This window comes from Leiobunum rupestre, chromosome 4 (genome assembly GCF_980474605.1).
Source record: "Leiobunum rupestre chromosome 4, qqLeiRupe1.1.hap1, whole genome shotgun sequence".
NCBI lineage: Eukaryota > Metazoa > Arthropoda > Arachnida > Opiliones > Sclerosomatidae > Leiobunum > Leiobunum rupestre.
The window spans coordinates 10,228,138-10,242,619 of record NC_143387.1 but is presented as its reverse complement, the minus strand read 5'-3'; the positions used below and the strand labels follow the sequence as shown (position 1 = coordinate 10,242,619).

Here is a 14,482-nt window from a genome sequence, read left to right as displayed (position 1 = left end):
CCTCTTAATCCTCTTAGCACTCTTGATTTTACCCCGTTGATTAAAACCGGGGCTCAGCAATGGCCTAGGTAGATAGAGACAACTAACACCAATCCAATGACGCCTGAAATAAATTTGTAGCGAGTGCCATTGAAAAGAATTCGTCGATTCCCGGGGACCAATACGGAGCTAAAGACTATACGGACCTACAGCTTCCACTGTATTCATTACTTTCACCACCAACACTTACATCAGGAGCGAAAATAACAGCCTCTTTCCTCTATACTAAAGGAAGAGGCTAAAAAAGGCGAGTTACCAGGTCTTGGAACTAAAGTGGTTAAATATAAAACCATCGAGTTTGGACAAGTTGAAGGCTTAGCACGTTTAAATTAATTAAAAAGTACAGCTAAATAATTTATTTTTAAATTTTAGTATAAATATTAACTGTGGTTAAAGGAGACTAAAACCATTTAATGTCAGTCTAAAACAAGCATTAAAGATAATATCAATCATTTAGTCCTATATTTTATTATAAAGGTTAGTAATAGGCCAATGACGAGAAAATATTAGACAAAAAATATAAGTATTTATTAGCAATGAAAGTTGTTTCGCCGTCCAGTGAGCGATTTTCGGGGAACAGACTATCCCGTCGCTCATCGTGATCAAAAACCGCGCCCCGCCAGTTCTCAAAAATGAACCAACATTCAGTCGCTCGGGATACTTTTTCTCAGCGCAACGTGAGCGCTTTCTACTCATCAAACTATGCCGTCGCTCACCGTGAACATGATCCTGGACCCAACGATTCTCAAAAATGAACAAACATTTTGTCGCTCGGCCCGATCTCTCTCAGCGCGCCGTCAGTTCTCACTACTGAGCCGACTACCCCGTCGCTGGGGGAAATATTTCTTAAAAGTGAGAAGACCAACCCGACGAAAGGTCGCTCTAGCTCAAAGCGCCGTGAACAATCGACGACTGAGAAAATTTTTTGGTCTGCCTCTCTCGCTCAAAAGAGCATAAGGTTATGTATTTGTACCCCGCCGTTCCGCTGGGCACTACGGCGGCACACAAGACAAAGAGTCATGCCGGACAAAAATGCACTTTGCGAAACAAACGTTCGGCCAGTGAGACAGCCATAAAGGCAGGCTCACATATGGCAAACAAACGCCCCCATCATGGCCCAACAAAAGGCGACACCATGGGCTGCCCTAATTCCCACCCTCGCACAGCTGAGGACTAGAGTGACTTCCTCTTCCACCACACAAATCCTCCCCAGTAGGATATTGAATGCCAAGTATGGAACACCCCCGAGGTTCCAGTGACCCAGCGCCCCGATCACGAGACACCTCCTCGAGGACTCCAGTGACCCAGAAAACCGGGTGTGGACCGCCCCCGAGAGCCCCGCGACACCGAACGCCGGGTGTGGAGCCCCTAAAGAGCTCCAGTGACCCCATCAAACCACTGGATAGGAACAGTGTACCTGTGCAAATCAGCCGCAGGTTATTAGCCATACGTTGCCCGGCTCTCGCCACGAGGAGGCTTTGCTCAAAAGAGCAGCAGAACTTTGAATGTGAAACTCTCGTTCTTTTCGAGAGGATTTTCAAAAACGATCGCTCTTACTTTTTGCCCACCTCTGAGTAGGCCACACTTTGAAGCTCTCTGGCGCTCTTTTAACTCATCGTAGAGAAAACTGGCATACTTCTCAACTCACCCCCTACAACTCCTTAAAAGTTTGGCATAACTTTTGAAACACCCTGTATAGTATTTTCATTTCGGGAATGAACTGATGCGTTGCAGACGTTTTTTTTTCATAGTTTAATACTAATGTTAATACTCTCGTGGACCCAATAATTGGGTTCCTGTCTGTTATAAAAGATCCTCTCTGTTATAAAAGATATTTATGTTTACAGATAAAATAAATATTATTTCATTCATTCACTCCCGACGTTGTTGTTAAAGCTTTGAGAGCGCTTTGCTTAACCTCTATAATGTCAGCTGTTACCTAAAATATAACCGGTGTACCTGAAAAGCTCTTTTTGTTTGTTAAAACTTTTATTCCAATCGGTTCATGTTTACTAATTTTACTACGATGACAAACATTTCCGCTTTTGAATCGAGCTTTGAATCCTGTTAAAAAGCAATACAGTTCAGTGAAAATCAGCAACTACTCCACCACTTCAATATTAATAATGAACAATAAGTGGTCTGGCGTCATCCCTGGTCACTCTATAGAATCCTGTATCATAAGTATTTATGAACGCATCACCTCTATCATTGGTCTAGGTAGGGCTAAGTCCTTGGGTGCCGTGCTCCGGAAGGGCGCGGTTTGGCCATATACATATTTTTTATAATTGAATTAAAAGTATTCAATGGCGACCCGGCCACATGAAAAAGGCTGTCTGATATTAATAGCTTAGGGGCGCCTGATAGGTAAAGTCGGCCCTGCGCATCATGGCTGAATTAAAATATATGTTATCATTTGTTTTATTGATATCTCGAAGGTTATTAACTCTGTACAACGCGGGCTTCTCTTAGATTGTTGAGGTTAATGGTAATAGTTAGTGTAGGGAGCTGTTGGCTCGCGTGGCTTACAGGGCCTGCCACCACCCTCCTACGCATTGTAACCCGGCCACCTAAATTAATGGCTTTTAAAGTCACTTGATGTCTTAGACCTAAGGTAGTGCCAAGGGTATTAGCCTAGCTAATTATTATTAATATGATTATTATTATACTCTACAATGACTGAGGACATAAATATTTATAACTCTGATTCTGGATATATGAATCCAGGGGTCCCACAAGGGACCTCTACATAAAGAATAAAAGATGTCTCGAAACTTCAACTTCCGTAGAGTACGCAGGTGGTGATTCTCACCAACGGAGAATGGCGCTGCAGACCAGACGAATTTATAATTTATTCGGTTCAGGAGGTGGCACGTGTTTCTTCTTGCTTTAAGTGGTTTGACTGATAAAGACATAATTTTACGCAATCGTATTAAAGTAATACTAAATGAAAAGGAAACTGGCCCGTCAAATATTTAAAAACATACATGATGGACCAGGGTTGGCTGCTACACTGGCTAAACCATGATTTAAACCAAGTGATTTTAAAAAAAATCCCAATTGTTTTTTTTATAATTTTTTTTTAGAATACTCAAGTTGAATTCGGATACGTCTTCGACAATATGGCCATTGAAGATTTTTATCCTTTCAAACCATTCTCCTAAACTCTTATTAGACATTGAAGTTTTTAAACTATCAAAAGCCTGAACCACACTCTGAGGGCCTAAATTAGGATCAAATTAACTTAAATCATCCGAAATTATCTTCATCAGATCTTGAAATTCTTGATTAGATGAACGTATTTCCAAGTTCGAAAATCCCAATTGTTTTTTTTTTAATAATTTTTTTTTTAATTTACTAAAAATTATTCCAAATTGTTAGTTCATTTTATTACCGAAATGATTACATTTCTAAAACATTTCCTATATTTTCAAAACCTTTCTGTAAATTCCTTAGGTTTTCTCATGTAGTATATAACCCGAATATTTCACTTTATTTTATTAACTATTTTTCTATAAGAATCTTCATTTTTGCCAAGAAAATCCTGGTTTAAACAAAATTGTTTTTTGGTTTTTTCATAAAACAACAGGTTTTTCCAACCCTGTGATGGACTTATATTGTTGAAAGAAATCGTGACATGTCTCTTCGATTTGGTTTCGGGTTATAAAAAACTACATATTGAAAGTTAATTTAAGAAGCAGTTTACTAGTTTTTACGTAATACCAAATAAAACCATCGGTCATTTCAGAATAATTTTTATAATGGAAGAATCGAACGTTAGAACAAGGAAGTTGATGTGAAAAAACCAAATGGTGGAAAAGAGGATTAAATAGGAGCGCTTGGGGTTTTTGGAATGGTTAGTGCCTTCGCCTCACTGCATGTTCAAGTATAACTTGTGGCACAGGCTAAAAACTGGGAAAAACTCTCCCAACTGGTTTAAGGGGTTTTTCCCCGAGTTATTCCCTTCCATGAAAACTTGTTAAGGTTAATGATAATAGTAAAGGTAGGCAGCTGTTGGCTTCGGCAGAATGAAGGGCTTGCCATCACACTCTTACGCCTTAGAAACCGGCCACCTGAATTAGTGGTGCTCCTAGGGTGGTGCCTTGCGTATTAGCCAGCTGATTATGATCTTTGTTAGGAGAATCTGTTTTTAAACCAACTTAGATTTCGTGTTATTTTCCCGGGGATCCAGCCACTGTTTACACCGACTCCCTTTCGCTCTGAATGCGCGAAAAAGATTTCCAGAAGACATTTACGGAGTCATTTATTCCAGGCAGAAATAGAATGTCCGTGTTCATTCTAGCTTTTTACTATTCCCGCCTTAAGATCTTAAATTGAGGTATCAAAGTCGATTTTCATTGATCCAACGCGAGTTGTATGATTTTCTCGTATAATATGCCTAGTCGTTTTGAATAGAATGCGATCAGAAATTAAAGGGATATTGCGTAAACTAGAGGTCGGCGTTTGAATAAGAAATTATACGATTGTTTATATTTATCCATAACCGAGAATTATTCAGAAATATTCGAAAAAAATGATTAATTTTGCATGTTAAATCGTTGTTTAATCGTATAATTTATTCGTATAAATCAAATAATACTAATTTTAATGATTAATTGAAATTTTTGCGGTTAATTTATTTGTTCCGCCGACCTCTAACGTAAACTAATTACAGATTCATATAAAATTCAACGGATTGATGGAACAAGGAAAATTACTATCCATAAATAGATTAATAAGAGCTTAACACTCGGCTTCTTCTAACTTCAAAGGCTTAATGGGTGGATTTTATAGGGAAATTGTTTTCTACGTATGATTGGAATGATTAAATTATATGCTTTACACTCGTAAACCATTTCTACACCTTATTTCGAAAAACATATCAAGAGATTATCTTTACATAAATTTCTAAAAATAATATATGAAATCTTAGAGTTCTATAGAGGATCAAAGTGGTTCTATACCTATAGAGTATTCTACCAAAATTCTAAAGGATTTCTATCATAAATAGGAATTGACATCTGTTAATATGTACAATAATGGAAAAATATACAACGGTTCATAAATATTTTTCAATAAGCAGTATTTAGAGCTAAATTAACAAAGCTATATAATCTTCTACCAATATTTTTAAGAAGAATCTGAATAATATCTAAGAAGAATCTAAAGAACTTGTTACAAAAATCTAAAGAACTTGTAACAAGAATCTAAAGAACTTGTAACAAGAATCTAAAGAACTTGTAACAAGAATCTAAAGAACTTGTAACAAGAATCTAAAGAACTTGTATGAAGAATTGAAATAAATTCTAAGAAGCATCTAAATAATTTCTAAGAAGCATCTAAATAATTTCTAAGAAAAATCTAAATAATTTCTAAGAAGAATCTAAATAATTTCTAAGAAGAATCTAAATAATTTCTAAGAAGATTCTAAATAATTTCTAAGAAGAATGTAAATAATTTCTAAGAAGAATCTAAAATTTTTTTAAGAAAAATCTAAATAATATCTAAGAAGAATCTAAATAATATCTAAGAAGAATATAAATAATTTCTAAGAAGAATATAAATAATTTCTAAGAAGAATCTAAATAATTTTTAAGAAGAATCTAAATAATTTTGAAGAAGAAACGAAATAATTTTTAAGAAGAATCTAAATAATTTTTAAGAAGAATCTAAATAATATCTAAGAAGAATATAAATAATTTCTAAGAAGAATCTAAATAATTTTTAAGAAGAATCTAAATAATTTTGAAGAAGAAACGAAATAATTTTTAAGAAGAATCTAAATAATTTTTAAGAAGAATCTAAATAATATCTAAGAAGAATATAAATAATTTCTAAGAAGAATATAAATAATTTCTAAGAAGAATCTAAATAATTTTGAAGAAGAAACGAAATAATTTTTAAGAAGAATCTAAATAATATCTAAGAAGAATATAAATAATTTCTAAGAAGAATCTAAATAATTTTGAAGAAGAATCTAAATAATTTTGAAGAAGAAACGAAATAATTTTTAAGAAGAATCTAAATAATTTTTAAGAAGAATCTAAATAATATCTAAGAAGAATATAAATAATTTCTAAGAAGAATATAAATAATTTCTAAGAAGAATCTAAATAATTTTGAAGAAGAAACGAAATAATTTTTAAGAAGAATCTAAATAATTTTTAAGAAGAATCTAAATAATTTCTAAGAATAATCTAAATAATTTCTAAGAAGAAACTAAATAATTTCTAAGAAGAAACTAAATAATTTCTAAGAAGAAACTAACTAATTTTGATGAAGCTAAATAATTTTGAAGAAGAATTTGAAGAATTTCTTAAATTAAAAAAAGTAATTTTTAAAATAATTTCAATAGTTTAATTATCTTAACAAAATAAGTATGAATCAGACAATGAAATTTCTGTTTAAAAATTGGTTTTATTAAACTATTTACTAAAATAGAAAACAACTGCCATAAACAATTCATTATACATAGTAAAAAATACACAAAAAAATTTAATATACATGTTGCTACAGATAAGTGTGTCATAAATTTTAAAGCGTGTTCTTTGGGTCCTTATGAGTAAAAAAGGTCCCATGAATAGGGGTCCTAAAATGCTTTGTTTCAGAGTTTTAAACCGGGCCCCCAAACAATAAAATAGATAGTTATGTGAAGTTCGGTATTCTGCCTTGATCACAACAGTTTCCATTTATTATCCATTTGTTTTTTAACGGTGAAGCGATAAACACAATAGCAAATGAACAAAGTTCATTATTGAACTAGCGGAAGTGTGCGAAGTCCCACAATGATTTTATCAATGCCAAGTTCCATAGTTTAAATTCAAAGAAGAACATGGTCAGAAATTATGGAAATAAGCAACTTGCACGAAGCGAATGCCAATTCCAAGTGGTTTCCCCGACGGATGCGGGGAACTGCTTCTTATTTTGGAAAGCGCACAAGACCGAAATTCGAGTGTTCAGGAAACTGTTGAAAACATTCGATTTGTTTAAAGCCTGACCATTAATGGCGGAATAATAAAATTACAATTACAATACCACACCGAACTTTTCTGCCTTAACTGTTCTTAATGAGACCTATCACTAGTTGTGTAGGCGTTATCTAACTTTATTTCCTCTGAACGCATTAGGTCAGGGTGATAAATTTCAATTTCGTTATTTGACTTTTTTGAAAGTCATCGAGACTCTTTAGACTTTGTTTTTTACTATTAAATGTAGGGTGCTTTTAAAGAACAAAATAAAGCCTTGTATCGACAATTCATTACTTTGTATCGAAATTAAAGATAAATACGGCGCATTTGACTAATTCTGAGTACGTGAATATCGAGGGGTCGGACATTTACCAAAATCCCGTACACTTTGTCTAAAATCGCAAAATCTTTCAACTCTCTCTATGGTAAATCAACATTGAAATCCCAAAATCACTTCAAAAAGTAATGATAAAATCGCCAAAATCTCTACGAAATTCCGAAATCCCGTAGAAAATAATGGCAAGTGTCCGACCCCTAGGTGAATATGTAGCTAATGTACGGGCGGACCCAGGGAAATAGTGTAGAAGCCCGAAGTTTGTACCGAGTACAGTTACCTCAAAAACCGTTACCAGATCGACGCACGTTTAACAGACTCGATTAAACTCGATTCTTTGAAATAATGGATTTTGTCATTTATAAAATCATTGTAGGATTTAGTACACTTATGCTAGTTCAATAATGCACTTGGCATTTGCTCTCGTGTTTATCGCTTCACCATTAAAAAACAAATGCAAATAAATGGAAAGAATTGGGTTCATGGTACAATACCGAGCTTCACATTATTAGCCATTTCGTTGTTTTGGGCCAGGTTTTTTGTGGGCCTAAAACTCCGAAACAAAGCATTTTAGGACCCATGTTCGTGTGACATTTTCGACTCATTAGGACCCAAAGAACACGCCCTTAAATGTATGACGTAGTTATCCGTAACATCTTGTATATGGTGAAAATTTAAATATAATTATAGTTTCATTTTGATAAATAATCAGATTCCAGATTTCCATAAAGTTATAAATCAAACAAAAAACGAGCAAACTCTTCAGCTCCATTTCAAAGTCAGAAATTGGAGAAACCCCTGAAATCATGAGTTACTTTTGAATTTATTATAGAGACTCTTGAAAGTTGCTTTAGAATCTTCTTTAGATGCTATTAAATTTTGGTAATAGGCATAATAGGAGAGTAATCATGTACCGCGAATTGGTTCTTGAAACACATTTAGAGGTACTACAGAATCCCCCTTAGTGTGGTTTAGAAACCCCTTTAGAATGTTTAAAAACTCCCCTTTAGAGTGGCTATAGAAAAATCTCTCGAATTGCTAAAGAATATCATATATAATGTCTACAGAATAATCATAAAAGACCTCTAAAGGTAAGAAACAACTTATAAATATGAAATATAATTCTTCAAATTATCTTTAGAATTTCTCATAAGAACTCTAAAGATATTAAAAAAGCTTTAGAATATTCCTTAGAAAATTGACCCACCGTTCGTCTCCGTTAAAACAAAACCACGTAACTTGAGATACGTGGTTTTGTCAAAATTGACATATTTAGTTTCTACACTCCAATTTACGTATATAACATTAAAAACATTAATAGGTTGCAATTGCATTTATTTTTTAAATCGAGAAAACATTTACACGTATCTTTGATATTCACAACTTATTTCGCGCAAAAGCTCGTATCTTGCTTATTTTCAGCTCCTATCTCACTTCATGACGCGAAACCACGTATCTCTAAAAATTCCCCTTTAGCAAAATATTTTTAAATTAAAGTCCTCATAAATTCAATATTGAAACGAAATTATTTAAGTATAAAATTAACTCACATTTAAAAACCTAACACATGATTTCACAAGTCCCTGAAAAATTAAAAAATCGATTTTTCTCAAAAAGGCCACCGAAAAGATACGTGGTTTTGTTTTAACGGCGACGCGTTGTTAAGATGTTCTAAAAAATACCAAAAGTTTTTATAAAGACGATTTGAAGAAACTTTGATAAAACCTTCTGAAAGTTTTCTATGGAAAATTTCGTAAGGATTCTCACAATTGTTTCTAGTGATTACACACGATTTGTACAAAATAACCTGATATTTCATGCGTTAAAACGTCTTTACGAAATGTTAGGGTATTAGTTACACCGTAGCATTTCGAAAAGATATAGACTATCGCTACCGAAGAGCTATTTTAGAACCAGTCTAGCCGATTAAAGCCTTTGCTTTTGGTGCCCTTTGGCCAAAACGAGGAAGTCGCGTGTCCAGAACGCGCACTGCTCTCCTTGGACTTCGCCGGTGGCTTGTAGGGAAGAATGAAGGTCGATGTCCAGGCGGTTCTTTTCTTTGACCGTATACCGGGGCCAGGTTTCAATCGTTTTTGTAGTAGAGTTGTCATTGGACACGTTCAAGTTCTGATCCATTTGCATGTTTGACGTCTCCGAAGGAAAAAGTGCGCCATAGTTTGGATCACTAAAAGTAGAAAAACGATTTTGAGAAATCAATCAGTTTACCAGGTGACTTTTATTTCAGTTTTCTTGCTCTCGAGAGTTTCTCAACTAATAATAATTTCCAATTTAATATTATAGTTCAAATCAAGCGCGTATCGAGGTTTTAATTTCGGATGGGGTTTAAACTGCGCGTACACCTTTTTGACCTAAACGCCACGTACGATGTGCATCCCACTTGAGTCGTAATTAAAGGTTACATTTTGAACTCCTTTGAGTCATTTCAGAGGATTTGAACCCCCAAAAACCCCTTAAACACGCCCTCGGTTCAAATTATATTATGACTTGTATTCTTTTTTATTCGTGTGTGTGGTTTATCTGTGTGTAGAAAGGGTGGCATAGGATAGTCTGATAACAATTGCGAGTCCGTAGCTTGAACGGCTTAGGAAAAATCAATACGCTGATTTGCGTAATTCCGAAAAACTCGGATATCAAACGGTTCCGAACCACTGAATTATCTCAAAGGATTCTAATAGTAGGTTACTTCCAATTGAACTCACCCAGATATATAATATTAACCGTCAAAATTAAAGCGTCAGAAAGTAAAGAAATTCTAAATCCACTAAATTCAGAAACCGAAGAAAACCGGTTACCTTAAACACTACCAAAACCGAAAGTTAGAAAACCCTAAAATTCCCGTTCTTAAATCAGAAACCTTTAATAACTCCCACAATTCAGAAGAAGACCATCCCAAATTTTGAGTAATCCAGTGGCGTAGATAAGGCCCCCACAGACCCCGCGATGCAGTAGGGCATCCCATGTAGCAAATCTAAGTCCGGCGACCGGCGGTACACCTCACTTTTTATGGTCGAAATGTCCTACCAGATTTAAGGTTGCTAGTCGAGTTAAAACATTTTCAGATTGAATATCTAATCTTTTTCGACAAATTAAAAAATAAAATAGAGTACAGAAAAGAAGTTAGTTATTTTAAAAAATTTAAAATTGGTTTTATTAAATCGCAAAAGTTTCAGAGTTTTGCACGATTAATTGGCAAATAAAAAGTCGGCCGTTGGTCGGGCTATAAATGTGTCATGACTTTTACAAGTCACGACAACTATTATAATGTAAGGTCGGCATTTGGACTCTTAAATAGTTCCAATGATAAGACTTATATTGAGTCGGCAAGTCGTCCAAAATGTTAGGTCAACATACCGACTTTAAAAGCGACCAAAAGCGTTCTTACGCGGAATTATCTAAAAAATGTTTAGGACTTTTAGAGTCGGTATTTGAACCAGGACCCAAAAGTGTCTTTTCGACCCAAGCCCGACCCTAAATCGACTCTTTGCTCTTTGTGCTACAGGGGGTGTCTAGGGGGGGGGGCTGGGTATATTAGTGGTATCGTCCCTTTCAACCGAAGTCCATTAAATTTCGACCAGGTTAGGTTAGGTTAGGTTAGGTTAGGTTAGGTTAGGTTAGGTTAGGTTTGTTTAGGTAGGGTTAGGTTGGGTTAAGTAGGGTTAGGTCGGGTAAAGATAGTTTAGGTTAGGTTGGATAAGGTTAGGTTTAATGCTCCGTAGACGGTAATAAATGGAATTTATTTTCGGTCGAATGGGTTAAAAATCTATTTAATTAAAAATCGCACATATGGGCTACTTTTGGTCAAATGGGATACCAAAAACCAAAAAACACTTGGTCTTAGCTACGCCACTTAAATAATCTATAAGAAAAGTTATGAAAATTTAGAAACAGGCTAATTTTATTCAATCTTCTGAACCGCTTTTACTGTATGAAATTGAAATGTTTATGGTGATAGTTTTCTAGCAAGTAAGACAATTGGATGAACCAAATGGATAGACATATTTCGTTTATTATCTATTTAAGCTTTATGTCAAGTATAAGATATCGACAATAGGATTGAAACTTTATATTGTAGTAGGTTTAAACTAATTATTTTAATATTTACTCTCTTAATATTTGAATATATCGTAGTGCAATAATAATACTAGTAACTAATTATCTTCGAAATATATGAAAAACTAACACATACCCGTGGTTGGCGAAGCTGCCCCAATAATTCATAATCCTCTCGGACAATTCGTATTCAATTGGAATTGTAGTGCTCCCCAAGAGAAAAGGATATTCGGCCCCGTGATCAGCTTTTATCCAACTTGGTAGGTTGGCCCGTAGAGAGCGATAATGGAACTGGTATACGAAGGTCTCAATTCCTTTTTCCGCCAAAACGTCGGCCAGACGAGTAGTGGCGCACGTGAAAAAGTAATCTGTCATCAATCGAGTCGACGCTATTTCTTCGCCATATTGTTCGACTTCATTACAATGGTCTTTGTAATAATATTTTATGGATTGCAACGTTTGTTTGGTTATTTCGCTTAAATCAATATTTGTCTCAGCGACGTACTGCTTAACCGTCCGTTCAAATATATCTTTCGGCTCTATTTTGCCCAGCTTGAGTAAAGTACGAACTAAAAACCCGCCGTCATTCGAAGTGAAACCCAGGACGACTTGCTTTTCCCGGAGTGAGTTTAAGTTACTCAGTCTGTCCTCTAATACGAACTGGTTGTCAAATACGGGTGCGTGGAATTTGGATACCACACCAGCAATTCTGGCCGAGGTTTCCACTAATCTCACGGGATCAGTATTCCGTAAGCAATTGATTAACGACTCGCTCTGGGTATCGTTACAACCGACCGCTTTCGCGACGTCAAGTGTTTTCTTCAGAGCTAACTTTTTACTATCCGCAGCCCAAGCACCTAATGGAGACCCGCTTTGCATCATCGCCCGTTTGAAGTACTTCTGAGAATCTAGGTTAAGTAACTGGTGTCCTATCGATGCCGATCCAGCACTGTGTCCGAATATAGTCACCTTGTTGGGATCGCCCCCAAAGCGGTCGATGTTCTCGTGGACCCATTTCATAGCCAGTTGCTGATCCCACAATCCCGCATTACCAGGACAATCCTCAGTTCCGAGATAAAAGAAACCGAGAGAGCTAACTCGGTAATTCATGGCTACCAGGATTGCATTCTGCTTAGCCGCGAACAACCGAAAATCATTGAATGCCATGGAACCCCCGGAATAAGCACCTCCGTAAATCCAAACCATCACGGCGGCCTTCTCAGGGACAGGAACGGGTACGATCACGTTCAAGTAAAGACAATCTTCGGATAGTTTAGCTTTTTGTCTAACGGAAGCTTTGAGATTGCTTGGAAATACTTGTAAGCAGCTATTTGGCTGATCAAAGGCGGTTATCTTACCGACCCATGGCTCCGGCTCAACTGGAGGTTTGAACCTTAAATCTCCAATCGGTGGTCGTGCGTAAGGAATTCCGTAGAAGGTGCTGACAAGTAGCCGCTGTGCAGGATCTGGGTTTATTGGATTTGATACTTCGGAAATTCGGCCTAGTACGTCACCTGCGGTGGTCGTTATGGTCACCGTGTCACTTGTACTGGGTATTTCTTCTAGCGAACATCCGATAATCAGAGAAAGCATCGAGCATGCTAGGACGAACGACCACATTTTCACTTTCACGGGAAACCGTTTTCCTCGAAATGACAAAACTAAAAATTAGGTCGGCTGAACCCAAACTGGCCCCTTCGTATTTGCGTAATAGTATTTTTAGAACTGACATATATAATATAAAGTGTTTTTGCAGATAATGTTTATCCATCTCTGCTGTTATCTGTCTTCAGCCTCGATATGAATTTTTGAACGAAGTGACGCCCACTATTAATTTTCTCTTTTTCATCATACCTTCGTGATTTATATCAGTGAGATTTGCCGGATGTCGGTTATCTTTGCTACTCGTTTGTCACATTATCGATTTGTGGTTTTAATTCTTAATTCAAGGACTCATAATACTTTTATATTACAAAAGTTTGTTAACATCAATAATACTGTATCATTTAAAAGAACTTTCTTTCAAATAAAACACATTAGATTATTATGATAAAGGAATTGAAAAAAATTAATTATAGAAATAAAATCTTTCACGTTGTACAATTTTGTTCTCAAGGTCATTATTAAAATTAACCTATGTAATTTTAATTTCTAACGTTGACGTTAAGCATACGCCTGTCCCATAGGCGATGTTTAAAGTTTAGTAAAATTTTGAGTTATTCCTCCTAATTCATAGTTTCAGGCATGGCGTATGATTGAGTTAAGCTTGAGCATTTATCCTAGACCATAGATAGACACGTTTGTAGCATACGTTGTTATCTTTATTGGTAACCAGGAGCACTTTATTAGTAGATTGAAGATTTTCTCTGGCTAAAGGGTTTATATCTCTATCATTTGGATGAGGCCAGAAGGCTGACCATTATGTTATTTAACTAATAAAGTATTTCATGTTAATTATATCATTATTTAGGAGGAGCCCGGATTCGAGCCCAGCTTGTGGCGATGAAACACCTCCTTTCTCGTTGAGTTATCTCCCCGTCTTTTAAATGAGTTATCCTCCGAGTACTTCGGTTTCCTCTTTCCATAAAATCTTGTACAGGCTTTCGAGCAATAGGTAGTGTAGGGACGCTAGTGGTTATCTGTAGCAGGGATAGCCAAAACCCTCCCAAGGGGTTTAAATTTCCTTGTATCCAGAGGCGCATGCAGACATTTTTCTAAAATGGGACGGGGGTCCATCTTCATACATAGTCTAACGGGTGGGGGACTTCATTTAGCTACAACTCCAACCGATGAAATAACATCTACTTTCGTTACTTCCAACTCAGTGACGAAAACCAAAGCTTTATAGATGGAAATGGAAATTAGTGAAGAAGATTTTTATCACACTTACAAGGAAACTATACGAGGTGTTAAAGCTCAAGGGCTTAGTAGATCTTCATGTAACTTGAAACCATCTAAAGGGAAGAACTACAATAGGCTTTCGGTTTGCCATGGCAACCTACAATGTTTTTGACAACTAAGAATGAGAACTGTCCTATGTAAAATAGCACGGGAATTTCACAGATATTAA

The 14,482-nt window shown here is 35.8% G+C and overlaps 1 protein-coding gene across 1 annotated transcript; it reads right to left on the bottom strand.

Moving 5' to 3' along the window:
* Positions 1-9,154: 9,154 nt before the first annotated feature.
* LOC149946288 (acetylcholinesterase-like) lies at positions 9,155-13,032 on the bottom strand. The gene is made up of 2 exons (XM_090170711.1): positions 11,549-13,032; positions 9,155-9,526 (listed from the first exon to the last, which is right to left on the bottom strand). The coding sequence occupies exons 1-2, from the start codon at positions 13,030-13,032 to the stop codon at positions 9,268-9,270; spliced, it is 1,743 nt and encodes a 580-aa protein (XP_090026837.1). The 3' UTR covers positions 9,155-9,267.
* Between the last annotated feature and the right edge of the window lie 1,450 nt (positions 13,033-14,482).

Coding starts and splice junctions, on each gene's coding strand:
- LOC149946288 (XM_090170711.1), bottom strand. CDS start 13,032: ATGTGGTCGTTCGTCCTAGCATGCTCGATGCTTTCTCTGATTATCGGA. Junction 9,527..11,548: donor GGCAGCTTCGCCAACCACGG/GTATGTGTTAGT, acceptor TTCTACTTTTAG/TGATCCAAACTATGGCGCAC.